Below are 27,707 nucleotides of genomic sequence, written 5' to 3' on the forward strand. Positions count from 1 at the left end.
ATCTCTTAACTCTTGAGGCATCTGTGACATGGTGTTGAACAACAAAAAATTCAACATTTTAGGGTGGCCATTATATGGAACACCTGTGTAGTGATCATGGCTTTTAATCAGAATCTTGATACCACACCTGTGCAGAAGATGGATTAGCTTGACAAAGGAGAAATGCTAAGTAACAGTGAAATAAACAAATTTGTGGGCAAAATTTGAGAGAAATAAAATCTTTGTGCACATAGAACAAATCTTTGAGCTATTATTTAAATGCATTAAAAATGGCTGCAAAAATAAAAGTGTTGCGTTTATATTTTTGTTCAGTATAAATTTGCAAGGGTAAATGCAGCACTCGCAAAAACAGCAAAAAACAGTTTAAAAAATGTAAAAGTCACAAAAAGGCAGAACATCACAGATTCTCTAGGCTAACCAGATAGTCAGCTCCTGCCTTCCTCTTGTACTCTGTGTTGCGGTTGGTAAGAGGAAGCTTCTGATGATGTATTACAGGGCAGAATGTCCACTGCCACAGCATGGCAATTGTCCATAGTTAGCTACCATCCATCTTTGTTATGTTTATTTGATTTTATTATTTCTTATATTTCAGTGGCACATGATGAGGCATGGAGGAGAGAGGCTGTTACGTGAAAAAAAACCATCTTGGCAATGATGTGTGAATATGAATCCAATGTAAATACACAGTCAGTTAGCAAGTTATATTTCAGGGTATTTCATGGAAGCTATTATATCGTCAGTTTTGTAATGAGGAATACATATATGTGAAAATTCATGAATAATGAGATGTTCTTGTCGATACAATTGATAGTTTAATTACAAATGTTCAATACATTGAGATATCTCATTTACATGATAGGCTTCATGACAGATGATGAAAAACACAAAAAGATCATCATGAAGTTAATTATTAGTGAATCCACAAATTATAAATGTGTGCTTGGGTATATTACTGAAGCTAACCTCTAAATCAGGGTGGAAAATTAACTTTTTAAAAATCTAGTTAAATTTTTTTAAACCAAATTAAACCAAACCAAATTCTACCAGCCCTGAATTGTTTTTTTTGTGTTCAAACAGCATTGCAAAATAAGGCTTATGATAGTTCACATAAAGCGCATACGCAGTTATGTTTATGTTTTTCACCGGTGTGAAGCCGACAGACAGCACAATGTATAGATGCAGCACTTGATTCGTAAACAAGCAATTCACGAAACTTAAAAGTACAGTAACATTCAAACTAAGAAGGATTAAAATGATTTTAAATCACACAGTTAAATAAAATTGTACTGAGATCCCAGGGGAAGTCTATCTTTGTGCCGGTGGTCGTGTCCACATGTGCCTTCCTCCACAACCTCTGCATCAGCAGCAATGGGGACATGGTGGAACCAGATGTGGTGGGGCTCGACCAGGAGGGGGAGGATGAGAGCTGAACCGACGACCAGCTGCCAGGAGACTATTTAAAAGACAGACTGGCATCTGCCCTGTCTGCTCCTGGTACTGCCATCCCTGCAGACTGGCAGCTGCCCTGTCTGCTCCTGGTACTGCCATCTCTGCAGACTGGCAGCTGCCCTGTCTGCTTCTGGTACTGCCATCCCTGCAGACTGGCAGCTGCCCTGTCTGCTTCTGGTACTGCAATCCCTGCAGACTGGCAGCTGCCCTGTCTGCTCCTGGTACTGCCAACTCTGCAAACTGGCAGCTGCCCTGTCTGCTCCTGGTACTGCAATCCCTGCAGACTGGCAGTTGCCCTGTCTGCTCCTGGTACTGCCATCCCTGCAGACTGGCTTTATTGCAGAGGAGGTAACAACAACCTCAAGGTCATCTACAACCTCCCCAAATTCTCCCACGTCACTCCTCTGCTGCGATCACTCCACTGGCTACCGGTAGCCGCCAGGATCCGGTTCAAAGCCCTGACCCTTGCCTACACTGCTGCCAACAGGACATCCCCCATCTACTTGCAGGACATGACTCAATTCTATGTGCCTGCTCAACCACTCCGCTCTGCGGCAGCAGGGCGCCTTGTAACCCCTCCCACCCGACCAAAGGGATCACAGAGCTTCTCCACCCTAGCTCCCCAGTGGTGGAACGAACTCCCCGTCCCTCTCCGAACCTCCCCCTCACTACCCATCTTCCGCTGTGGCCTGAAGACTCATCTCTTCAGACTATACCTAGACTAACCACCACGCTGTATATTTCACTCTTTAAAAAATAAAAAATAACCCCCCCCCCCTCCCCTTCATGTCACTTGTTACATGTTGCCCCATCCCAGCACTTTTTCGTAATTTGTATTTGTCCTAATACTGTAGCTTATTCTTCTGCCTAGTTTGTTTTGTAGAGGTTAGGTCAGAATAGTGTTCACTGTGTGAACTGTGTTCTTGGCTAGAAATAGCTGTACAAAATAAGTATTGTACCTTACTGAACCTGTGTTTAGCAGTTGTCTATGACCATGAAATGCACTTTTTGTACATCGCTTTGGATAAAAGTGTCTGCCAAATGAATGTAATGTGATGTAATGTAACAATTCACAAACTAACTCGGAATGTGCTTCTTCATTTAGATTACTTATTTAGATTACAAACTTACTGGCGCGCAGTAACTTTTTTTTTTTTGATGTTCCAGAGTTTTAATTGACCAAAATACAATATAACATTTTTTTTCTGCCATTTGATTGGGGAGACCTGTGATCGGGACAGGCCGATGCCAACATGTGGCTACACGCCTGCCAAGCTAGCTGGAGCAGACATCTCTTCTTCAGCTTTTCGTTCAAATTGAACGCTTTTTCTTGAATCTCGCAATGCTACGAAATGGCTGTGTAGTTATGATTCATAAACAACACAAATATCAGACATCGAAAGCTGTTGGGCTCACAGAACCAGGAGAAATTATTTTGTTGAGATCTGGGTTAGGGTTAGGGTTGTAATCTGAAAATGGGAATATCTGCCTTTATAAAACACAATGTACTTTTGCCCTGTTCTTTGGCCGTATAAAGATGCAAAATCAAGTGTTAACGCATCCACTGAAGCACATTCAGAGCTACAGTCCAGCTGTTTCAGCAACTTCACCACATAATCAGTAATTAGGCCTAATGTCTGTCCGACAACAAGGATTAATTAAAAATATGTTTATTTCTTGAATCCAGCGGTTCCAACAGTCAATGTCCTTGTTAAAATGTTCAGCACTCTGAATACTGAACCAAGTGATATTGCATGCTAGAACCCCTCACTTAACCTACATGTAAAATATATTTTATTAGATTTAATTTAAAAATTATGTTTAAAATTAGAATGATCAATTAAATCGCCTAATTCTTTGATAGGTCAGTCTACAGAAAACTGGTGGAATCAACCAAGTCAAAACAAGCTGTATATCAGGTTTTCAGATTAAATAATTGAATTCAATAAGAAGCAGTCAATTATATTAATGAATTGAAAACATACATTTATTGAATGCAGGCTCACCACTTCTAAATTACACAACAGAAGACATACAGCAAAACATTAAACAACTAATCTAGAAATACCAGGAAATAGAGAGAGAGAGAGAAAGAGAGAGAGAGAGAGAGAAACGGATTGTCAGACCTTGCCAAAGTATCACCCACTTCCAGTATAAGCGCTACAAGGAAACCAACTAAAAACACGCAACCAAGGAACCACCACCAAAATAAAAAGAGGAAAACTCTTCTTCTTTCAGGCTCCGAAACCAAACGCAACACACCAACTTTTTCCTAAAATACCTAACCCAGCATGGCTTGAGGATGTTTGCCCTGATTGGGTGATGCTGGGTTAAGGTTTAGGAGAGAAGGGAAATGGGGTAAGACTAATTTATGGCAAGGACTGACCTACCTGAAGATTGCATTCAAACTAAAAGTAAAGTGAAATGTTAGGCATGCAGGGTCTCCAGCCCCCGATATGGTGTCCTGTGTCATATGGTTTGTCTCTCCTGAGGAGGTGAGGAGGTTGCTTCTCTTTGTGTTTGGTTCGAGCGTTTATTATAAACGAGCCGGACAAAGCGAGACGTAACACTGCATTTGCTTAAACTGGAAGGTTTCTTAATTTCACTTTAATTCAGTGAGGCCTTGGACCAAAAACCAGGACGTTTGATGAGAACTGAACTGCAGGAACTATTAAGGATGAGCCCTTTCCTGAACCTGGTTTTACTTCAGACTTAGATGGTCTAGCGGGACCTGCACTCGAATGTAAGAGTGTAAAAAATCCAGATCTGTACATACTGAACAGTAAGGCACTGAAAAGATGTTGTGTAAAGGCTTCAAACGGTTAATTAAATTGAAGAAGAGACACTGAGAGGAAAACCTACATCCAGGTAATGTTAAACCAGTGTGGTATGGAAGCATAATCCCTACATTAAGTTAACAGTGAAAACGCAAACTAGGCTGTTGCATTTGTATTTTAACGATGTCTTGATTTTTTTTGTGCACATCAAATGAAAATGAAATGCAATTTCAGATTTGCATTTTAATTTGAAATATGACTGGCTTATGTTTTTTTTAGTGTTTATTTTTTTTATAAAGCCCGTCAGAAGAACATCAGGTGATCTCCAGTGGAGAATCCTACATGGTACTATTGCTGTTAATGTTTTAATTCTGTGATTAATCCAAAAGGTTTTGGTCATTGTCCTTTTTGTGGAATGGTGGAGACCATCCTTCACTGTCATGTTGATTGCAGAAGACCTAAAGCATTATTTAAGGGGTTGGAAAACTAGCTTAGTAGCTTCCATGAAACGTGCTGATTGAAACTCAAAACAACTTTAAAGTTTAGAGCTGGTTACAAAAAGTCTAATTTGTCAAAGTGGCAACTGATTGACCCAACAGTGCAATTCTGATGGATCTTTGGCAACTGGATCTTTGGCACTGTTTTGAGATTAATTTTGTTTTTATATGTATTATATTAAAAATATTGCATTTTTATATCAGTTTATTGTATTTTTTCCAGAAATACTCTTTCAATGTATTTATTGAGAATCATGTCAATTCAAAGCATATTTAAAATGAACTAGTAAATTTCATTCTCCTCCTCTCAAACTGTGCCAGGTTGGTTTTTGGTTTATTGGAGGAGGTGTTTATTGGTGTCAGAGGGAGAGTTTGGCTTTTACACCTGGGATTTCTATTTTGGTACCGAGGTATCTTTTTTTGCATTTTTTGTCTAGATAGGCTAAAGTGGAGGAACACAAAAATGGGAGGTCTGTGAATTTAGTGAGCGTACTGTAAGGGAAAAATAAGAAATTACTGTTTACATATTTACTTGCTTTTATATAACCTTAAGAAATCATTTTCAATTTCTTTTCTGTCTAACTGAGAATTATTGGGAATGCATAGCCCCTCCCGTGCATGTTCCTATTTTCCCCAGAAAATGTCTCTGTATTTCTTCATTGTTTTAAGCCACTGTGACATGATAGCCTTGAAGAAGTCAGAACGTCTAAACAAGTCTGTATCTCAGAAATCCAATGTTTTTAACCAATCAGAGACAAGCTGCAAAACAGTTTGAGACAGACAGAAAATTCCAGAACCCGCCTTTCACCTACTTTTAATTGTATAAAATGAATGGCTTTTCACCTGTTCTGAGAGCCAAATTAATGGCTTTTCACCTGTTCTGAACTGAATATTGTGTGTACGTCTGTTGGACTCTTCTTACCAACCGGGGGAAATGAAGGCAATTTCCACCACAGTACTGAGGGGGGCCTGTGTCTGTGTGTCTGAGGTATGTGTGTATGCTCACTACAAACTCAATACCAATAGACATTTTGGTGAAGGGGCGTCAAAAGTCTGTCCCTTCCACTCTGTCCCTCTCCGTGTTTGGTCAGATCCAATAAAATTCATACCAGCAGATTCCCCTGCAGGTACAGCACATTGTCATAGCAGTTCCACACTCTAAGACTTTTTCTCCTGCATTTCAATCAGGTCTGACCACTCTGTTCATTGGCAGAAGGGGAGATGGAGTTCAGGGAGAGTGGTCTGGGTCTCGGGCTGGGTCTGCTGCTCTGCTGCTGGATATGTTCTGATCTTCAGCACCGGCTGCTTGGTAACGGACTACAGGCTCTGCTCGCTTTTGTTCTTTGCGGTACTTCCAGAAAGCAAAGGCCCCCAACACCAGCAGCACCACCACCAGCACTCCCAGCACTATCCCAGCCACTGCTCCAGCAGAGAGAGGAGGGGCTAAGAGAAAAAGAGGGACTCATTTAGGAGAAATGGAGCAGAGCAGGTAATAATCAGGCAGGAAGACTTCAATAATAATATTAATAACAATAATAATAAAAATAATAATAAGAATAAAAATAACAATAATAATAACAATACATTTACATTTAGCAAACATCCAGAGGGACTAACAAAAGTGGGATTCTGAGATGGAGCCCTGGGGAAGTCCTGTACTAAGTGCTAAGGCAGTGGGACTCTGAGATGGAGCCCTGGGGAACTCCTGCGCTAAGCACTAAGGCAGTGGGTTTCTATGATACAGCCCTGCCATGTTACCTGATGCAAGCAGATAAGTTAGGAAAAGCCAGGGTTACCATCAGGATCAACTGTATCAAACGGAGCAGGGAGGTCATTTTCCCAATGGCTTACAACAGCCATAGCTCAGTGGAATAACAGAGTGGACCAATAAGATGCTGAGCCCTGCATCTGCACAAACACAAAGAGCTGAAGAGGAGGACCGTACCTGAGACGTGCAGAGAGACTGAGCCGATAGTCTTCTTAGTCTCGGGATCGGTCACCTTGTAGACTCCGGCATCCTCCAGTGTCACACTCCTCAGCAAAAGGGTGTAGTTCTGGGCCAGAAGCTCACATCTCTGAGCACAACGCTCCCCATACCTGGCTGGGCCTTTATTTGCATTGAATATCAGCACCTCATCTGAATCAAGGCCTGCACTGAATGTTACCCTCACTGGGTCTGCGGCATAGAGCGGTATGGAGAGCAAACCACCGGCCTTCACAGTAAGGTTCTGGGTTGGGTGGCCTGTGAGGACAGGGAATTCATTTACATATTTGCATATTTCACATTTTCATGCAGGGGATATGAACACATTATCAACAGCAGTCAGCTTGATCATGTAAAAAGGTAAAAACAATACAGGGCAAATTATGGCATCCTACAAATTACTGGTGTAATTTCTCAGCAAATCCGAGGTACATTACGCAATATTTCTGTATGAAATATTTTTATGTTTGCACTGATTAAAAGTAATATAAGAAAAAATAAACACACCAGAGCTGCTTGGCCTCGCTACAAAACTGAAGATTTAATTTTACCTGTAACAAAGAGACTGGCAGAATCTGGATTCCCACTCTCTTTTGGACTGCTGTAGAAGCACTGGTAGTCGCCTTCATCTGAAAACCGTGCCTGTCTGATGGTTAAAGACATGTTTCCATAGAGGGCTTGTTCTGGGGAAAGTGAAGTTCTGTTCTCGAACCTGGGTCCATATGTGATGGTGTTCTTATGGAGCTGGTAAACGTTCTCTCCGCCTCTCATCCAGAGGATATCCAGATCATCAGCACGTGCTCGTGTATTAATTTTCCCAAAGCAAGGAAGGCTGGTGGACATTCCGATCGCTACAGAAACTTTTGATTGGACTGAGAGAGAGAGACAGAAAAAGAGAGAGGGAAAGAGAGAGACAGACAGACAGAGATTTACAAAGCACTCCTGGCATACAGGAATTAAACAGCACAACCATGTTGCTTGGGGTAGATGAAGGCCCTGATGCAACATATGCTGTCCACTGCATACCACCCAAGGCTTTTATACAGACTAGAATGATCCTGTCCCCCCAAAAACAATTGTAAGAATAATAATATTAATATCCTTTGTCAAAAAACAGCTTTTAGGGCTATCAAATCCACAAGCACTAAAAACATTCACTCAATCTGTTGGAAAAAAGGACACATGCACTGACCTCTAATTTCTAGTTTCACATCTGAAAGAGGGATCTCAGTCTCATCCTTATACTGGCATGTGTAAATGCCGAGGTCACTGTACACCACAGGACTAAGGGTGAGGCTGTAGTTTCCCGGCTCTGTTAGGTGGAAGGATTCCACCCGTCCCTGGAAGCCGTTTCCAGAAGAAAAGGCTCCGGTGTAGAGTACGGCCACATGCAGCCAGTCAGGAAGCTCATACTGCTGAAACAACCAATCCACATCCCTGCTGGGGGCTCCATGGCAGGGAAGAGTGAGGGAATGGCCGAAGATCACAAACATGCGGACAGAGTAGACTGGAGATACTGCCAGCTGGGCTAGGAGAGGGAAGTTGGATGTTCAGTCAGCATAAAAAAAAATCTCACAGGGCTGGGCCATGCTCACATAAGAATAAATAATTTATAGTTTAAATCATTTAAATTTAAATTTTTGTCCACCAATATGCCAGTTTTTATTATTTATTTATTTATTCATACATACACACACAAGCATATACAATGCTGTAAAAAAGTGTTTTGCCCCCTTCCTGATTTCTTTTATTACTGAATATTTGTCACACTGAATGGTTTCAGATTATGAGACAAAATATAATATTAGACAAAGGAACTAAGAGTAAACACTAAACACACACACACACACACACACATATATATATATATATATATATATATATATATATATATATATATATAAATAATTTCATTTAATGAAAAAAGTTATCAAACACCCATATAACAGTAATTGCCCCCTAAGTTACTTAATCAAGAATTTCAAGAATTTAACCAAATTTAATTGATAATTAGATTCAGCGGACTGAACACAGCCAGGCTTAATTGCACCCAGCCCTGTTGAAACTAAATCTCACTGATACTGAACCTTACCATCAGAGTGAAGTTGTCACAAAGTTTTATAAGCACATTATGCCATAATCAAAGGAAATTCCAAAAGAGGTTAGAAAAAAAGTTGTTGAAATAGCCTGCATCAGTCTGGTAAGTCACTATCACCAAATGGGGAACACTTGGGGCAGTGGTGAATCTTCCCATGAGTGGCTGGTCTGCCAAAATTTCTCCAAGGAAAAATCATCCAGAAAGTCAGAAAAGATCCCAGAAGAACCTCCCCTCAGCTTCGATCAGTGTTCACGACTCCACAATAAGAAAGAGACTCGGTAAAAGTGGAATTCATGGGGAAGTAGCAAGGTGGAAACCACTGCTAACCAAGAGAAATATCATTGCTTATCTCATATTTGCAAAAGAAAGAACCTGCATGGTCCCCAGGCATTTTGGGATAATGTTCTATGGACAGAAGAGTCAAATTGGAACTTGTTGGATGACACGTGTCCCATTATATCTGGGGTAAAGCAAATAGTTTTTTTTTTTGAAGGTAGAGATTGAAGATAAAAATGCACGTTCCCCGTCAAATTCACTCCCGCTCGGCACAATGACAGCACTTCGTGTAACTAGTCAAGTTAGGCTACTAGGCTAAACGCTACCTATTGCTAAAAACATTAAGCCTTCTACAAAATGCGGTATGAATAAACAGACAAGCTGGGCAACTTATACGTTATCACTAACATTGTAAATAGGTTTACGTGGGTAAGGGTGACAAATTTAATGTTTTTTCTGGCGGTAGGCTATGTGCATACATATAATAAATGACTCACTGACTTCATGCATTAGTAATACATGTGCAGAGACTCTGCACATGTATTAATAATGCAGAGAACTCCAAAAAGTTGAAGTAGCATCCCTGGCTGGGATGACACGTTTTCTTGGGAACATTGAGCAATGTACGGACATCATCTTTTAATGCGATGTATCCTCGATCCAGAACCTGCAGAGACCTGCAAGTTTTTCAAATCCCCCTTTCTCAAGTCAATTCGCATCCTGCCCATTTTCTATAGCCACTTTTGAAATTTCACTTATCTACTTAAACGACCTTTAGGGTAAACGTCCCTATTAAGCCCACCAAATCCGCTTTTCAGACATTTTTAATATATACTGCCCCAATTTAAGTGAGAACATTTTAGTTAAAATGAAAGTCTAATCTCTCAATTGAAGTGTCAATAATTAATTTATACCAATTTCTAATGTTTTTATTGTTTAATTTGTCAAAATATGTCAAAAGTCTGGCATGGGCTTAATGGGTACCTAAAGTACCCTTTAAGCCCCTGGGTGTTCCAAATAAACCCACGTCATGATTTGTTGATAAATAAATATATATTTTAAAAATCTATTCAAATCTGTAATCTCTTAGCTCTCAATTGCTATTTTCATTTTGTCTCTACTCTTATCCTATGGCCTGTAAACGGCATTTGAAATAGGCGTGACCAGCCTTTTTGCTGTGCTGTCAACGCAGAAAAAGCTAAACTTACAATACGTCTTCTTTGGAATGTAGCCAAAAAACTACAAATCAAATATAGTGGAAATTACTTTTCAATACTTCATCTTTCAATATGTGTTGTCATTTTGTCTGTATCTCTATCCTACGGTGTGCTGTTGGCATTTGAAATTGCCCAAAATTTCTGGTCCAGCCAGCTGGTTGAAAGTGCAGGTGTTTTTAAGATTTCTGAAGACCGACTGACTGAAAGAAAAACAATTTGCAGGTTCAATACTAATATTATAAGGATAGTAAATGAGTCAATTTCAGGATTTACAATTAAACAATTACTTTAATTTATTTTCAAATGTTAATCACATTTAGGCTAGTAGTTTGAAAACATTGTAAAAACACATTTTAAAACCATTCAGTTCATTGTGGAGTAACATTAAAACATACAGTTCATTATGAGGAGACATCTGTCATAACATCTTGAAGCTCTTGTATCATTAGCCTATAACTTAAACAAAATAAACAAGAAAGATGTCAACATTTCTGCAATTTCTGCTTTCTCCTAGACTAAACGTAGGCCTATGCTCTTTGAGGTGATTGTATCGTTTTAGTAAGGCTATCATTTGCTCCATGTAGCCTTAGTTAGTAGTGTAACATAACGTTATAGGGTGGTCTAAGCTTTATTTTGTTTGTTTGTTTCAATCTTTTGTCCACGTTGTGGTTGTCTTTGTTTGCCAGTCTTACGCTAACAAGTCTTTCATGGCTTTCATCTTGTTTTTATACAGATTTTCAATGACCTCATGATTGCGCAAATAGAATGGTCCAGGTCCCTACAGCCCTGCTTTGCAGAGGATGAACTTGCACTTCTATCATGCATGGACATGAACTGTAGTTCTTTCATGTTTTAGTCATCTCAAACTAAAACTCATCTGAAAAGTAAAGATTAAAAAATTATTGCTAATGTTAAGACAGAACATATGTTATGGTTCTGTATTTCTGTCTCTGTTTTTCCTTGTTGGGCCGCCAGATGGCAGCACTTCTGTTTTGTGTCCTGCTTGTTCCCCTGTTAATTGTATTATTGCTTTCAATTATTTTATTATTGTTTCTGATTGTGTCTCATTGTTCCCACCCTTTCCTGGTTTGATTGTTAATTGTGCCCTCCTGTGTCTTGTTGGTTTTCAGTCTATTTAAGTTCTTTGTCCCCTTGACTCAGGTGCTGGCTTCTTGTGTTTGTTCCTGATTTGTATGCATCATTTTTTTGTTTCTGACTGTGTTCCTGCCTGCTTTTAAACCTGCTTGTGTTCTGCCCTGTTTCTGTTCCCTGTGTCTGGTACCCTTTGAGTTTTTTGAGTTCCTTTGGGTGTTTCCTCAGTTTTTATTTTTTATTTTTTGAGTTTTCATTTGTTATTGCCCCTCGTGGCCTTTTGTTTGTTCCCCTTTTTTTTGTTTTGTTGTAATAAGTCTTTGTTTCATTTACATTTGAGTCTCCTTTTTTCTTACTCTGTGCTTGGGTCCAACCCGTCAAAACCCTGACAACATTGGCCTATCCAGAATGAATTGATCTATACAATATCACTGATATTTAAATATGGGTATTAATTATCTGAATTATGGAGCTGATTCATCGGGTGAGGTCAACATTAGGGAGGAAAATGGTTCAAAAGTCAAAAGGGAGAAAATCCCCATTGAAACACAGTAAAGTGGGCTTAATGGGAGCAGGTGGGCTTTAAGGGAACATCAGTGAATTTATGGTTAAAAGACAGAATATTTTATTCTACTCACATCACATTAAAAAAAAACAACTCTATGAAATAAATCTATATATAGTGCACTAACATAACCTGAAAAGTATAAATTGATCATGCAGAGAAGTAATAAGCTATACTCATTTACATCCACCCCAGACAGTGTGGTTTTTTGCTAGACTAAGAGTCCCCTTTAAGCCCACTAGGTAAAAATGTTAATTAAAAAATAAAGATAAACATACACATTTCTCTATTTAACAGTATAATATAAACTGCATACAAAACTGTAAACTACACATGCTTATCATGCTTTGTCATTGCAATGAACCATACTATGTAGCTACTGTATTGATGCAGCATGTGGTCTGTTTGCTAGCGTGCTAAAACTCATATTTTGATTTCATAAGAAACAATATTTCTAATTCAAGTAATTCTAATTCTAACATATGTCTCATTCAAAAACAGGAGTAGAAATATACAAAAAATGTTATTTTCGGAGGGTACCTAAATCTTTTCTTGCAACTTCTAGGATCAGCAGGCACATGTCACACATGTGCTTCGATAACTCAATATCGACAAATCTGACTTTGACAATAAAAAGTGTCATTTATGTAACAAGCAGCTTCATTTGAAGAAACATCACACAGCAAAAAATGATGTAATTAAAAAAAAAAAAAAAATGACTCAGAAGTTGCAAGTGGGCTTATATGGTACGTGGGCATAATAGGGACGTTTACCCTCCTTTAAACCTTCTGAACATTCCACTAAAAACTATTAGTAATAGTATTATATTAAAATTCCTTAATTTAAACTCTCTCCAGTAAATTAGACGTCTTTTCTTCGCCGTGGCTCCGCTGGCTAGCACAGAACCACGCTGCACATTCAGCAGTGCGAAGCTGTCCCCAAAACTAAAAGCTAAATTGAGATTGAGATTATCCTTACCGGATTCCGGTTTCATTATGATTTTTATCATTTAATCATTAAATTTTTATGCAGTTTTTGCGGTTGTAAAACCAACGACTTACTGCCACCTGCCAACTGACATCTGATTCGTTTCCATGGGGAAACGGGACTACTTCGGAGACTGTAGAATTAGGTATTTATTTTATAGTTTGGTTGCTGATACTGATTGTTGGTCAAGTTGAGTTTGGGTTTATTTATTCTATTTGTTTATTTCTTTTCTTTCTTTGAGTAGTATATAATGTCGTTTTGGAGATAGTTGATTTATTTATATGCTATTATCATTTTTTTAAACTTCTGTTTATTATTATTGTTATTATTATTAGAAGTATTATTATCGTTATTATTATTGCTGTTGTTGTTGTTGTTGCTATTATTATTATTATTATTATTATTATTATTATTATGAATAATAATAATAATAATAATAATAATAATAATAATAATAATACATTTTTCAGGGAGGAAGTAGTTACAACCAGGTCACAGCTCTCTTTGGGTCACACTCCAGCAAGGTTGTTATATTATTGATAACAATATATAAATAAATATTCTATCCCCAAAATGACACCATATCCTACTCAAAGAAAAAAAAAAAATAAACAAATAGAATAAATATACCTAAACTTAACTAGACTTGCAATCAGTATCTTAACAGAAAAGCAACTACACTATAACATAAATAACTGATTCAAAAGGGAGAAAATCCCCATTGAAACACAGTAAAGTGGGCTTAATGGGAGCAGGTGGGCATTAAGGGAACATCAGTGAATTTATGGTTAAAAGACAGAATATTTTATTCTACTCACATCACATTAAGAAAAACAACTATATGAAATAAATCTATATATAGTGCACTAACATAACCTGAAAAGTATAAATTGATCATGCAGAGAAGTAAGTAGCTATACTCATTTACATCCACCCCAGACAGTGTGATTTTTTTGCTAGACTAAGAGTCCCCTTTAAGCCCACTAGGCAAAAATGTTAATTAAAAAATAAAGATGAACACACACATTTATTGTCTATTTAACAGTATAATATAAACTGCATACAAAACTGTAAACTATACATGTCGACAAATCTGATTGACTTACAATAAAAATGGTCATTTATGTAACAAGCAGCTTCGTTTGAAGAAACATCACACAGCAAAAAATGATGTAGTTTTTATTTTTTATTTTTATTTGACTCAGAAGTTGCATGTGGGTTTATATGGTACGTGGGCATAATAGGGACGTTTACCCTCCTTTAAACCTTCTGAAACCAAACACTTTCATTAGTGCCAAATGCACGTGTGTAGCTTACTCACCCAACAGGACGCAAACACCTGCAAATCGCATTACCGTCTGGGAATCGCTAGACATTCCACTAAAAACTATTAGTAATAGTATTATATTAAAATTCCTTAATTTAAACTCTCTCCAGTAAATTAGACGTCTTTTCTTCGCCGTGGCTCCGCTGGCTAGCACAGAACCACGCTGCACATTCAGCAGTGCGAAGCTGTCCCCAAAACTGAAAGCTAAATTGAGATTGAGAGTATCCTTACCGGATTCCGGTTTCATTATGATTTTTATCATTTAATCATTAAATTTTTATGCAGTTTTTGCGGTTGTAAAACCAACGACTTACTGCCACCTGCCAACTGACATCTGATTCGTTTCCATGGGGAAACGGGACTACTTCGGAGACTGTAGAATTAGGTATTTATTTTATAGTTTGGTTGCTGATACTGATTGTTGGTCAAGTTGAGTTTGGGTTTATTTATTCTATTTGTTTATTTCTTTTCTTTCTTTGAGTAGTATATAATGTCGTTTTGGAGATAGTTGATTTATTTATATGCTATTATCATTTTTTTAAACTTCTGTTTATTATTATTGTTATTATTATTAGAAGTATTATTATCGTTATTATTATTGCTGTTGTTGTTGTTGTTGCTATTATTATTATTATTATTATTATTATGAATAATAATAATAATAATAATAATAATAATAATAATAATACATTTTTCAGGGAGGAAGTAGTTACAACCAGGTCACAGCTCTCTTTGGGTCACACTCCAGCAAGGTTGTTATATTATTGATAACAATATATAAATAAATATTCTATCCCCAAAATGACACCATATCCTACTCAAAGAAAAAAAATAATAAACAAATAGAATAAATATACCTAAACTTAACTAGACTTGCAATCAGTATCTTAACAGAAAAGCAACTACACTATAACATAAATAACTGATTCTACACCCTCCTAACTAATCCCATTTCCCTAAGGAAGCGAAACAGATGTCTGTACACCACATTTCCCGATGGCATCTTCAACAGTGCTCCCAGTTTGAAATTTTGAATGCCATGTTCCCTCAGGGCATTACATAGCCTCTCCCGTACATACTTATCACATTCCTCCGAAAGGTGGGTCACTGATTCCTACACCTGGCAGTGATCACACAGCCTGCTTACCCATAATTTTCAGTGTCCCATTCAGTCCCGTACGCCCCAACCTCATCCTGGATATCATGGATTCCTCCTTCCTATCCCTTCCAGACATCCTCCGTGTCGACCCCTGCTCTCCCCGTCTCACTTTTCCTGCCCCCTCCTCCTTACTGCAGCTTTAATTATCCCTTCAGCTTCCTCCCTACTCACTACAGGCATTTAGCAGGCGCTCTTATCCAGAGCGACTTACACTGTATCCAATTAAACAGCTGGATATATACTGGAGCAATGCAGGTTAAGTACCTTGCTCAAGGGTACAACGGCAGTGTCCTACCGGGAAATCGAACCTGCGACCTTTAGGTTACAATAGCAACTCCTTACCCATTATACTACACTGCCGTCCCTTGTGGGACCTCCAGATTTGGCACTGCCCTCCCTAGTGCCCGTTTAGCTAGATGGTTAGCCCCCTCATGCCCCTTGACCCCTACATGAGCCAACACCCTAGAGAAACTTTACTCATACCCCATCCCAACCTGCTGAAGGGTGGGCAGTACCTAATATACCACATCCTCTCTGCTGTTTGAACGGAAAGTATGCAGAGACATCAGCGCTGAACTAAAATCTGAGCATATGACCACCCTATCCGGCTGCACACCCTACACCCAATGCAAGGCCAGTAGAATCGCCACCAACTCCACTGTAAACACTGCCGCATGGTCCGTCACCCGTCTACACTTTCCCACCTTAAATTCGAGAATGCAAAAGGCAGTCCCTGCACGCCCGGACAGGGGGTCCTTAGAGCCCTCTGTGTAGATGAGAAGGAACGTTATCTTGAGCATTAACGTGTGACATCACCTCATCCGCCAGGGCACCACTCTCTCTGCCCTCATTCACCCTCTCCATGAGTTGCATGACCACAGGTTGATCCAATAATCATTGGGGAACAACAGGCAGTATGACTGTAGGGCTGTACACACTCCCAGCCAGCCGGATTTCCCCTGCCTGGGAATCACCTACCCATCCGCAACTTGCATGCCAGCCCCTACCATGCTCCAAGCACTGCATCAGAATTATTTTTGCACACCACCTCAGACCTGCTCCTTCGCTTGCATCAGGCTTGACCTTGACCTTCACCGCACTTGACCTTATCATCTCATTCATTCATTTTTATGAATATCAATTTTTTTAGCTTCAATGAGTAGTTTTAGCTTAAGTTAGCTTGCTAGCCCTGTAATCTCGGTTCGTAGTTCACCCCTGTTGAGTTAGATCTTGAAACAAAAATGATCGAATGGCCATTTAAAATACAAAAATTACTAAATGGCTATTGAAAATACAAAAATGATTCAACGGCTATTTAAAATACAAAAAAGTTTATTCATTAGCTAATAATTCCTAAGTAATAACACAATAAAATACATCCAGACTCATAATAACAGCAAGTACATGAAGAACAGAGTAGCTAATATACATTTGCTCACGTCAGTACCCTACAGTGCTGAACAGCGGAAGGCTTGGATCTGTACTGCTGCTTTGACAGAGTCACTGCAGGGAATGCACACTGAACAAAAATATAAATGCAGCGCTAATCAATTTCGAAGATTTTATTGAGTTCAATGGTAATGAACATAAACCAGTCAACTGAAATAGATGCATTAAGCACTTATCTATTGATTTCATGTGATTGGGGATACAGATATGCATTTGTTAGGCACAGATTCCCCAAAAAAGAAGATACCATGAAATTGAACAGAATACTGATTAGTATCTTGTGTCACCACCATTTGCCTCATGCAACGCAATACATCTCCTTCGCATTGAATTGATCAAATTGTTGATTGTAGCCTGTGGAATATTGTCCCACTCCTCTTCAATAGCTGTACGAAGTTGTTGAATATTGGTGGAAACTGGAACACACTGTCGTATGCGCCAGTCCAGAGCATCCCAAACATGCTCAATGGGTGACATCTGTGATGAGTATGCAGGCCATGGAAGGACTGGGACATTTTCAGCTTTGAGGAATTGTGTACAGATCCTTGCAGCATGGGGCTGTGCATTGTCATGCTGAAACATGAGATGATGGCGGTGGATGAATGGCACAGCAATGGGCCTCAGGATCTCATTACAATATCTCTGTGCATTCAAATTGCCATGGATAAAATGCACTTTAGTTCTCTGCCCATAGGATATGCCTGCCCATACCAACACCCCACCACCACCACGGGCCACTCTGTTCACAACGTTGACATCAGCAAACCGCTCACCCACCCGACGCCATACATGATGCTGCCTGCCATCTGCCCTGTACAGCTGAAACCGTGATTCATCAGTGATGAGGACCATTCTCCAGCGTGCCAGTAGCCATCGAAGGTGAGCTCTTGCCCACTCACGTGGATTGTGATGCTGAACTGCAGACAAATCAAGACCCCGGTGAGGACGTTGTGCACGCAGATAAGCTTCCCTGAGGCGATTTCTGACAGTTTGTGCAGAAATTCTATGATTGTGTAAAACTGTTTCATCGGCTTGTCCCTGTCGCTGGCCTCAGATGATCCCGCAGGTGAAGAAGTCGGATGTGGCGGTCCTGGGCTGGCGTGGTTACACGTGGTCTGCGGTTGTGAGGCCTGTTGGACGAACTTCCAAAATCTCTGAAATGACGCTGGGCTTATAGTGGAGAAATGAACACCCATTACTCTGGCAACAGCTCTACAGGACATTGCTGCAGTCACCATGCCAATTGCATGATCTCTTAACTCCTGAGGCATCTGTGACATGGTGTTGAACAACAAGAATCTGAGAGAAATAAAATCTTTGTGCACATAAAAACAAATCTTTGAGGTATTATTTAAATGCATTAAAAATGGCTGCAAAAATAAGTGTTGCGTTTATATTTTTGTTCAGTATAAATTTGCAAGGGTAAATGCAGCACTGACAAAAACAGCAAAAAACAGTTAAAAAGTTAAAAACTTTAAAAAATTTAAAAGTCACAAAAAGGCACAAAAGCACAGATTCTCTAGGCTAACCAGATAGTCAGCTCCTGCCTTCCTCTTGTCCTCTGTGTTGCGGTTGGTAAGAGGAGCTTCTGATGATGTATTACAGGACAGAATGTCCACTGCCACAGCATGACGATTGTCCATAGTTAGCTACCATCTTTGTTATATTTATTTTAATTTTATTATTTCTTACATTTCAGCGGTAAGGGCACATGATGAGGCATGGAGGAGAGAGAGGCTGCTACGTGAAAAAAACATCTTGGCAATGATGTGTGAATATGAATCCAATGTAAATACACAGTCAGTTAGCAGGTTATATTTCAAGGTACTTCATAGAAACTATATCGTCAGTTTTGTAATGAGGTGAAAATATATGTGAAAATTCAAGAATAATGAGATGTTCTTGGAGAAACAATTGATAGTTTAATTACAAATGTTCAATACATTGAGATATATCAGTCATTTACATTATAGGCTTCATGACAGATGATGAAAAACACAAAAAGTTCATTATTAGTGAATCCATAAATTATAAATGTGTGCTTGGGTATATTACTGAAGCTAACCTCTAAATCAGGGTGAAAAATTAACTTTTTCAAAATTGAATAAAAATTTTTTAAACCAAATTCTACCAGCCACCCCAGAATTGTTTTTTTTTTTTCAAACAGCATTGCAAAATAAGGATTGTGATTTACATAAAGCGCATACGCAATTATGTTTATGTTTTTCACCGGTGTGAAGCCAACAGACAGCACAATGCAAAATAATTTTAAATCACACAGTTAAGTAAAACTGTACTGAGATTCCAGGGGAAGTCTACCTCTCTGCCGGTGGTCGTGTCCACATGTGCCTTCCTCCACAACCTCTGCATCAGCAGCAATGGGGACATGGTGGAGCCAGATGTGGAGGGGCTCGACCAGGAGGGGGAGGATGAGAGCCATCTCTGCTGACCCGACGACCAGCTGCCAGGAGACTATTTAAAAGACAGACTGGCAGCTGGTACTGCAATCCCTGCAGACTGGCATTTGCCCTGTCTGCTCCTGGTACTGCAATCCCTGCAGACTGGCAGCTGCCCTGTCTGCTCCTGGTACTGCCATCCCTGCAGACTGGTAGCTGCCCTGTCTGCTTCTGGTACTGCCATCCCTGCAGACTGGCAGCTGCCCTGTCTGCTTCTGGTACTGCCATCCCTGCAGACTGGAGCTGCCCTATCTGCTTCTGGTACTGCCAACTCCGCAAACTGGCAGCTGCCCTGTCTGCTCCTGGTACTACCAACTCTGCAAACTGACAGCTGCCCTGTCTGCTCCTGGTACTGCAATCCCTGCAGACTGGCAGTTGCCCTGTCTGCTCCTGGTACTGCCATCCCTGCAGACTGGCTTTATTGCAGAGGAGGTAACAACAACCTCAAGGTCATCTACAACCTCCCCAAATTCTCCCACGTCACTCCTCTGCTGCGATCACTCCACTTGCTACCGGTAGCCGCCAGGATCCTGTTCAAAGCCCTGACCCTTGCCTACACTGCTGCCAACAGGACAGCCCCCATCTACTTGCAGGACATGACTCAATTCTATGTGCCTGCTCGACCACTCCGCTCTGCGGCAGCAGGGCGCCTTGTAACCCCTCCCACCCGACCAAAGGGATCACAGAGCTTCTCCACCCTAGCTCCCCAGTGGTGGAACGAACTCCCCGTCCTTCTCCGAACCTCCCCCTCACTACCCATCTTCCGCTGTGGCCTGAAGACTCATCTCTTCAGACTATACCTAGACTAACCACCACGCTGTATATTTCACTCTTTAAAAAATAAAAAATAACCCCCCCCCCTTCATGTCACTTGTTACATGTTGCCCCATCCCAGAACTTTTTCGTAATTTGTATTTGTCCTAATACTGTAGCTTATTCTTCTGCCTAGTTTGTTTTGTAGAGGTTAGGTCAGAATAGTGCTCACTGTGTGAACTGTGTTCTTGGCTAGAAATAGCTGTACAAAATAAGCATTGTACCTTACTGAACCTGTGTTTAGCAGTTGTCTATGACCATGAAATGCACTTTTTGTACGTCGCTTTGGATAAAAGTGTCTGCCAAATGAATGTAATGTAATGTAACAATTCACAAACTAACTCTAACTAACTAGCTGGAGCAGACATCTCTTCTTCAGCTTTTCGTCCAAATTGAACACTTTTTTAAAAATCTCGCAATGCTACGAAATGGCTGTGTAGTTATGATTCATAAACAACACAAATACCAGACATCAAAAGCTGTTGGGCTCACAGAACCAGGAGAAATTATTTTGTTGAGATTTGGGTTAGGGTTAGGGTTTGTGTTGTAATCTGAAAATGGGAATATCTGCCTTATTAAAACACTTTTTTTTTTGTTGCCCTGCTCTTTGGCTGTATAAAGATGCAAAATCAAGTGTTAACGCATCCACTGAAGCACATTCAGAGTTACAGTCCAGCTGCTTCAGCAACTTCATTACATAATCAGTAATTAGGCCTAATGTCTGTCGGACAACAAGGATTAATTAAAATATGTTTATTTTCTGAATCCAGCGGTTCCAACAGTCAATGTCCTTGTTAAAATGTTCAGCACCAAGTGATATTGCATGCTAGAACCCCTCACTTAACCTACATGTAAAATATATTTTATTAGATTTAATTTAATAATTTTGTTTAAAATTAGAATTATCAATTAAATCGCCAAATTCTTTGATGGGTCAGTCTGCAGAAAACTGGTGGAATCAACCAACAAGTCAAAACACGCTGTATATCAGGTTTTCAGATTAAATAATTGAATTCAATAAGAAGTAGCCAATTATATTCATGAATTGAAAACATACATTCTTTATTGAATGCAGGCACATTACTTCTACATTACACAACAGAAGACATACAGCAAAACATTAAACAACTAATCTAGAAATACCAGGAAATAGAGAGAGAGACGGATAAGAGAGAGAGAGAGAGAGAGAGAAACGGATCGGCCAGACCTTGCCAAAGTATCACCCACTTCCAGTATAAGCGCCACAAGCAAATCAGCTAAAAACACGCAACCAAGGAACCACCACCAAAATAAAAAGATGAAAACTCTTCTTCTTCCAGGCTCCAAAACCAAACGCAACACACCAACTTTTTCCTGTGGCAATCTTAAATACCTTACCCAGCATGGCTTGAGGATGTTTGCCCTGATTGGGTGATGCTAGGTTAAGGAGAGAAGGGAAGGCGGGTAGGACTACTTCATGGCAAGGACTGGCCTACCTAAAGATTACATTCAAACATTACATTCAAAGTAATGGGAAATGTTAGGCATGCAGGGTCTCCAACCCCTGTTATGGTGTCCTGTGTCATATGGTTTGTCTCTTCTGAGGAGGTGAGACCCATAGATTGTCAGCCTAGATTAGGGTATCAGCGGAATTTCAAATTGTCCCAATCACATTTTGCTTTGATGCTTGTGATGGGGAGGCCAGGCCACATTCTTATTTTCTTGTTTCCCTCTCTAAGGCCAAAATCTAAACACTACATATCCCACGTCACTGATCAGACAGTTTAAACTTTAAAGTATGGCATAATTAACTGTCCCAAATTAATTATAAGCAAATTAGGTCATGATAACACACGATCACTTGATACTACCCATTACAAATGCTGAATGTAAATGAAAAAACAGACGCCAGATACACAAATTATTTACAAAAAACAATAATAAAAAAGGACCTATTTAAAATCTAAAAGTTCCATCAAATCCCTCTGTCCTCTTCTCCCTCTCCCTATTTTCATTTCTCTCCTTTCCAACAATCCTCTCCACTCCATCCTTCCACCTGCTGCTCCCTCTATCAAAAACAGAAATAATGATGACAGTAACTATTTACTATAATTTAAATGGCAATGAGTCTGATTGGTATTCAAGGCCATGCTTGACAAAGCACTGGATATGCTGTAGTTTTATGTCCTTTTTTGACTGATTTTACAGTTGCCATGAGTTTTATTGCTTTTAATGGTTTTATTTTTTATTGTTTGGTGGTTTTTATTTTTGATAATTTTTGTTTCTTTATGGTTTTTATATAGCCAGTTTCTCTTAACATTTATTGTAAAAAAAAAAAATTTAAAAGACAAGCTGAGTTGGGCTGAATGGGCTGTTCTCATCATCACTTCTTCTTATGAATGAATGAATCATTGTGTTTATATAGCACTTTTCTGAAGTGCTTTACAGTGATGAATGGGAACTCACCTCACCCACCGCCTATGTGTAGCTCCCACCTGGGTGATGCACGGCAGCCATTTTGCACCAGAACGCTCACCACACATTAGCTAAGGTGGAGAGGGAGAGAACATTTTTTGCCAATTCAATCAGGGGATGTTTAGTTGGCAAGTTTGAGAGAGTCAGGTTTGGAATTTATCCAGGACACCGGGAAACCCCCTACTCTTGGCAACCTCCTCTTGGACTCTTGGAAGTCCTGACTCAATGTGGTAATTAAAAACCCCATGACACTTCATGGGGTTTTTAATTACCACATTGAGTCAGGACTTCGGTTTAACGTCTCATCCGAAAGATGGCAGCTATGTTCTTATGTCCTTATGCTGAAACTGCGTTCTCCTATCTTTTACAAATGACGTAGGTAATTAGCGAAGACGACAGAGACCAGACTAGCCCAGATGATCTCTGGCGTGTGGGAAAAAGGGAGCTGTTTTTCCCACGGTCATCTGCCCGTCAGCACTAGCCTTCCTGTTTGTTGTTGTTACGTCCCAAAAGCCAACCCGAGTTCCAATAACCAGGGACAACCAACGGACAGTAACATCACAAATGCCACAAACCAAACATGGAGTCAAAATCTACATACAATAACAAAAATATAAGATTACAAACAATAAGACAAAAAACAGAACGCATTACCATGTGTAGGCTAACAGGGTGGTTCAGGCAGAAAACAGACCAGTGCTAGGCTACTCCTCAAATAAAAGAAAGCACAGATCTAAACCTCACTACCGGGGCAAAGTAAAAGGAGCGTCTTCGGGCAAACTTTTTCCTGCTCTGGTCTAACCATCTAAAAACGTGTTAAAACTAGGAAACTGCCTGACCACCTGCAACATACAACAGAAAAGACACCAAAACATACAGAAAACAAAATGTGGTAAGAGAAAATTTTCAAAATCTCTCTCTCTCAAAAAAAAAAACCCTGAGGTGTCTTCAGGCTTTATCCAGTTGACTGTTAGATGGACACAGGTGCGCATCGTCAAGCAATCAAGCCCCAATCAGTTCCACCTGCAGGATTACAGTTTTTCTCAAATGTTTACACACTAAAACTGGAACTATGCACACGATGGTGAAAACTTGAATCAACTTTAATCAAGCCTTGTTTGTTCACATGGAAATATTGCATTTTTATATCAGTTTATTGTATTTTTTCCAGAAACACTCTTTGTATGTATTTATTGAGAATCATGTCAATTCAATAAAGCATATTTAAAATGAACTAGTAAATTTCATTCTCCTCCTCTCAAACTGTGCCAGGTTGGTTTTTTGTTTATTGGAGGAGGTGTGTCAGAGGGAGAGTTTGGCTTTTACACCAGGGATTCCCCTGCAGGTACAGCACATTGTCATAGCAGTTCCACGGTCTGGGTCTCGGGCTGGGTCTGCTGCTCTGCTGCTGGATATGTTCTGATCTTCAGCACTGGCTGCTTGGTAACGGACTACAGGCTCTGCTCGCTTTTGTTCTTTGCGGTACTTCCAGAAAGCAAAGGCCCCAACGCCAGCAGCACCACCACCAGCACTCCCAGAACTATCCCAGCCACTGCTCCAGTAGAGAGAGGAGGGGCTAAGAGAGAAAGAGGAACTCATTTAGGAGAAATGGAGCAGAGCAGGTAATAATTAGGCAAGAAGACTTCAATAATAATATTAATAACTATAATAATAAAAATAATAATAAGAATAAAAATAACAATAATAATAATAATACATTTACATTTAGCAAACATCTAGAGGGACTTACAAAAGTGGGACTCTGAGATGGAGCCCTGGGGAACTCCTGTGCTAAGCGCTACGGCAGTGGGACTCTGAGATGGACCCCTGGGGAAGTCCTGTACTAAGTGCTAAGGCTTTGGGACTCTGAGATAGAGCTCTGGGGAACTCCTGCGCTAAGCACTAAGGCAGTAGGTTTCTATGATACAACCCTGCCATGTTACCTGATGCAAGCAGACAAGTTAGGAAAAGTACATCCCTTTGGAATTCCTGAGATACTGGTTTGTGGGCCAGGGTTACCATCAGGATCAACTGTGTCAAACGGAGCAGGGAGGTCATTTTCCCAATGGCTTACAGCAGCCATAGCTCAGTGGAATAACAGAGTGGACCAATAAGATGCTGAGCCCTGCATCTGCACAAACACAAAGAGCTGAAGAGGAGGACCGTACCTGAGACGTGCAGAGAGACTGAGCCAATAGTCTTCTTAGTCTCGGGATCGGTCACCTTGTAGACTCCGGCATCCTCCAGTGTCACACTCCTCAGCAAAAGGGTGTAGTTCTGGGCCAGAAGCTCACATCTCTGAGCACAACGCTCCCCATACCTGGCTGGGCCTTTATTTGCATTGAATATCAGCACCTCATCTGAACCAAGGCCTGCACTGAATGTTACCCTCACTGGGTCTGCGGCATAGAGCGGTATGGAGAGCAAACCACCGGCCTTCACTGTAAGGTTCTGGGTTGGGTGGCCTGTGAGGACAGGGAATTCATTTACATATTTGCATATTTCACATTTTCATGCAGGGGATATGAACACATTATCAACAGCAGTCAGCTTGATCATGTAAAAAGGTAAAAACAATACAGGGCAAATTATGGCATCCTACAAATTACTGGCGTCATTTCTCAGCAAATCCGAGGTACATTACGCAATATTTCTGTATGAAATATTTTTATGTTTGCACTGATTAAAAGTAATATAAGAAAAAATAAACACACCAGAGCTGCTTGGCCTCGCTACAAAACTGAAGATTTAATTTTACCTGTAACAAAGAGACTGGCAGAATCTGGATTCCCACTCTCTTTTGGACTACTGTAGAAGCAATGGTAGTCGCCTTCATCTGAAAACCATGCCTGTCTGATGGTTAAAGACATGTTTCCATAGAGGGCTTGTTCTGGGGAAAGTGAAGTTCTGTTCTCGAACCTGGGCCCATATGTGATGGTGTTTTTATGGAGCTGGTAAACGTTCTCTCCGCCTCTCATCCAGAGGATATCCAGATCATCAGCACGTGCTTGTGTGTTAATTTTCCCAAAGCAAGGAAGACTGGCGGGCATTCCCATCGCTATGGAAACATTTGATGGGACTGAGAGAGAGAGACAGAAAAAGAGAGAGTTGCTTGGGGTAGATGGTGTAGATGAAGGCCCTGGTGCAGCATATGCTGTCCACTGCATACCACCCAAGGCTTTTATATAGACTAGAATGATCCTGTCCCCCAAAAAACAATTGTAAGAATAATAATAGTAATATCCTTTGTCAAAAAACAGCTTTTAGGGCTATCAAAACCACAAGCACTAAAAACATTCACTTAATCTGTCGGAAAAAAGGCAACATGTGCTGACCTCTAATTTCTAGTTTCACATCTGAGAGAGGGATCTCAGCCTCATCCTTGTACTGGCATTTGTAAATGCCGAGGTCACTGTACACCACGGGACTGAGGGTGAGGCTGTAGTTTCCCGGCTCTGTTAGGTAGAAGGATTCCACCCGTCCCCGGAAGCCGTCTCCAGAAAAAAAGGCTCCGGTGTAGAGTTCGGCCACATGCAGCCAGTCAGGAAACTCATACTGCTGAAACCGCCACTCCACATCCCTGCTGGGGGCTCCATGGCAGGGAAGAGTGAGGGAATGGCCAAAGCTCACAAAGATGCGGACAGAGTAGACTGGAGATACTGCCAGCTGGGCTAGGAGAGGGAAGTTGGATGTTCAGTCAGCATAAGAGGGAAATCTCACAGGGCTGGACTTTTCATGCATGAGAGGGAAATCTCTCAGGGCTGGGCCTTTCATGCATAAGAGGGAAATCTCACAGGACTGGGCCATTCACGCAAAAGAATGAATAATTTTAGTTTAAATAATTTATTATTTTGTTATACATGTGATATATTTTTATCATGAAGCATCGAGAGTTTGGAGGAAACAGTCTGATCAACATTGATGGGAATACCCTAACTTTAACATGTGATGTCATCTCAATCATGGGGAGCCTCAAAATTTTCCTACAACAGCATCGTGAGTTTGGCACTTTTCAGGTTCCCCCACAGAAATAACCACAACAGCCACAGACACTCAGCCCTTAAAAACATGAAATTCTGTACATTCTCACCTCATTTCAACAGACAGAATTCATAAACAACTTCACATGTCCACACAATAAAGCCCCAAACTAAGGGGATTTTGCCTTTTCTCCTTCTTCTTCTCCTTCTTCTTCTTCTCATTCTTCTCATTCTTATTTTTCCTGCCGCCTATCCCACTAACAACATGTCTCCCCATTGGACATTTCACTGACACCAGCCAAATCTTCACCTACACGACCCAATCAAAAACGCGCATACACACGCAAAATACCCATACCTTTTTACTCTGAAACATTTCCAGTTTAAACAGCTAGTCCGCCTGTGGCTAGTGGTAAGGTTACAGTCTTGGGAACATGGGATCGTAGGTTCAAGCCCAGCTAGGAATACGTTTCTTTAACCTGCTTCGACCAGAGACTGTAAAAATATGGACAAAGCTACTGTGACGTCACCCATTGACTCTCCGTGGGTCTCTAAAACACGTTTTGAAGCTCAATGGCGGGCGCGGCTATGTTGTCGATTTGGAGCCAAAACCATAGAGTTATGCGGTCTTTGATTGACAGTCCGGTGCGGAAAAGCCCATCAACCTGAACGAACGATTGCAGAACGAATTTGAAGCTAGCTGACTCTCTGCCATTATGTTTTGAAATATATTATCAAATATTTATGGAGTTTAATTTTCATCCGTGACTGTACTGTGTCATGTAATCACGTTATATGTATGGCATTAATAATACAATTATGTTCAGTTATCTTCAATTTATGTTTCTCAGCAAAACGAATATGCTTAGCTAGCATATCAGCTTGCCAGTGAGCTAGGTAGGCTATCCGTGGTTAGCTCACACATTAGCAATATGAACCACAGGGGAAGAACATCGACTACACTGATGGTCAATCAATCTGAGATGTGTAGGCTACTGGTGATTTGACTAGGCTCATTTTTGTATAACTGTCTGGTACACCTGCTGTTAACCGAGCAAGTTATCGCAGTAGGTTTTCGCCACAGTCAGTTAATGAACCAGTAACTGCTACTAGCTACTCCATCGTCA

At 40.3% G+C, this 27,707-nt stretch overlaps 2 protein-coding genes across 3 annotated transcripts in view; both read right to left on the reverse strand.

Annotated features, from left to right (window-relative positions):
* LOC135247150 (uncharacterized) overlaps positions 1-27,707 on the reverse strand; it is a 39,243-nt gene that overhangs the window by 7,878 nt on the left and 3,658 nt on the right. The window contains exons 2-4 of one of the 2 annotated variants that reach the window (XM_064320433.1): positions 14,264-14,281; positions 7,900-8,235; positions 7,259-7,579 (exon numbers count right to left, since the gene is read on the reverse strand). In XM_064320433.1, the coding sequence (XP_064176503.1) occupies positions 7,259-7,579; positions 7,900-8,235; positions 14,264-14,281 (675 nt within the window). The remainder of the gene's footprint in view (positions 1-7,258; positions 7,580-7,899; positions 8,236-14,263; positions 14,282-27,707) is intronic. The other variant, XM_064320434.1, reaches the window with a different exon arrangement.
* LOC135247151 (uncharacterized) lies at positions 1,103-26,291 on the reverse strand. Its single transcript, XM_064320435.1, has 5 exons — positions 25,936-26,291; positions 25,359-25,679; positions 24,769-25,065; positions 24,034-24,176; positions 1,103-5,165 (listed from the first exon to the last, which is right to left on the reverse strand). The coding sequence occupies exons 2-4, from the start codon at positions 25,654-25,656 to the stop codon at positions 24,052-24,054; spliced, it is 720 nt and encodes a 239-aa protein (XP_064176505.1). The 5' UTR covers positions 25,657-25,679; positions 25,936-26,291; the 3' UTR covers positions 1,103-5,165; positions 24,034-24,051.

Source organism: Anguilla rostrata, unplaced genomic scaffold, assembly GCF_018555375.3.
Source record: "Anguilla rostrata isolate EN2019 unplaced genomic scaffold, ASM1855537v3 scaf1092, whole genome shotgun sequence".
Lineage (NCBI taxonomy): Eukaryota > Metazoa > Chordata > Actinopteri > Anguilliformes > Anguillidae > Anguilla > Anguilla rostrata.

Bases quoted from the DNA above. Each gene is read 5' to 3' on its own strand.
- LOC135247151 (XM_064320435.1), bottom strand. From the start codon at position 25,656: ATGGGAATGCCCGCCAGTCTTCCTTGCTTTGGGAAAATTAACACACAA. The intron at 25,066-25,358 runs GTAAAATTAAAT...CTGTCCTCACAG, and splicing joins TGCCAGTCTCTTTGTTACAG to GCCACCCAACCCAGAACCTT. The intron at 24,177-24,768 runs GTACGGTCCTCC...TTTCTCTCTTAG, and splicing joins AGTCTCTCTGCACGTCTCAG to CCCCTCCTCTCTCTACTGGA.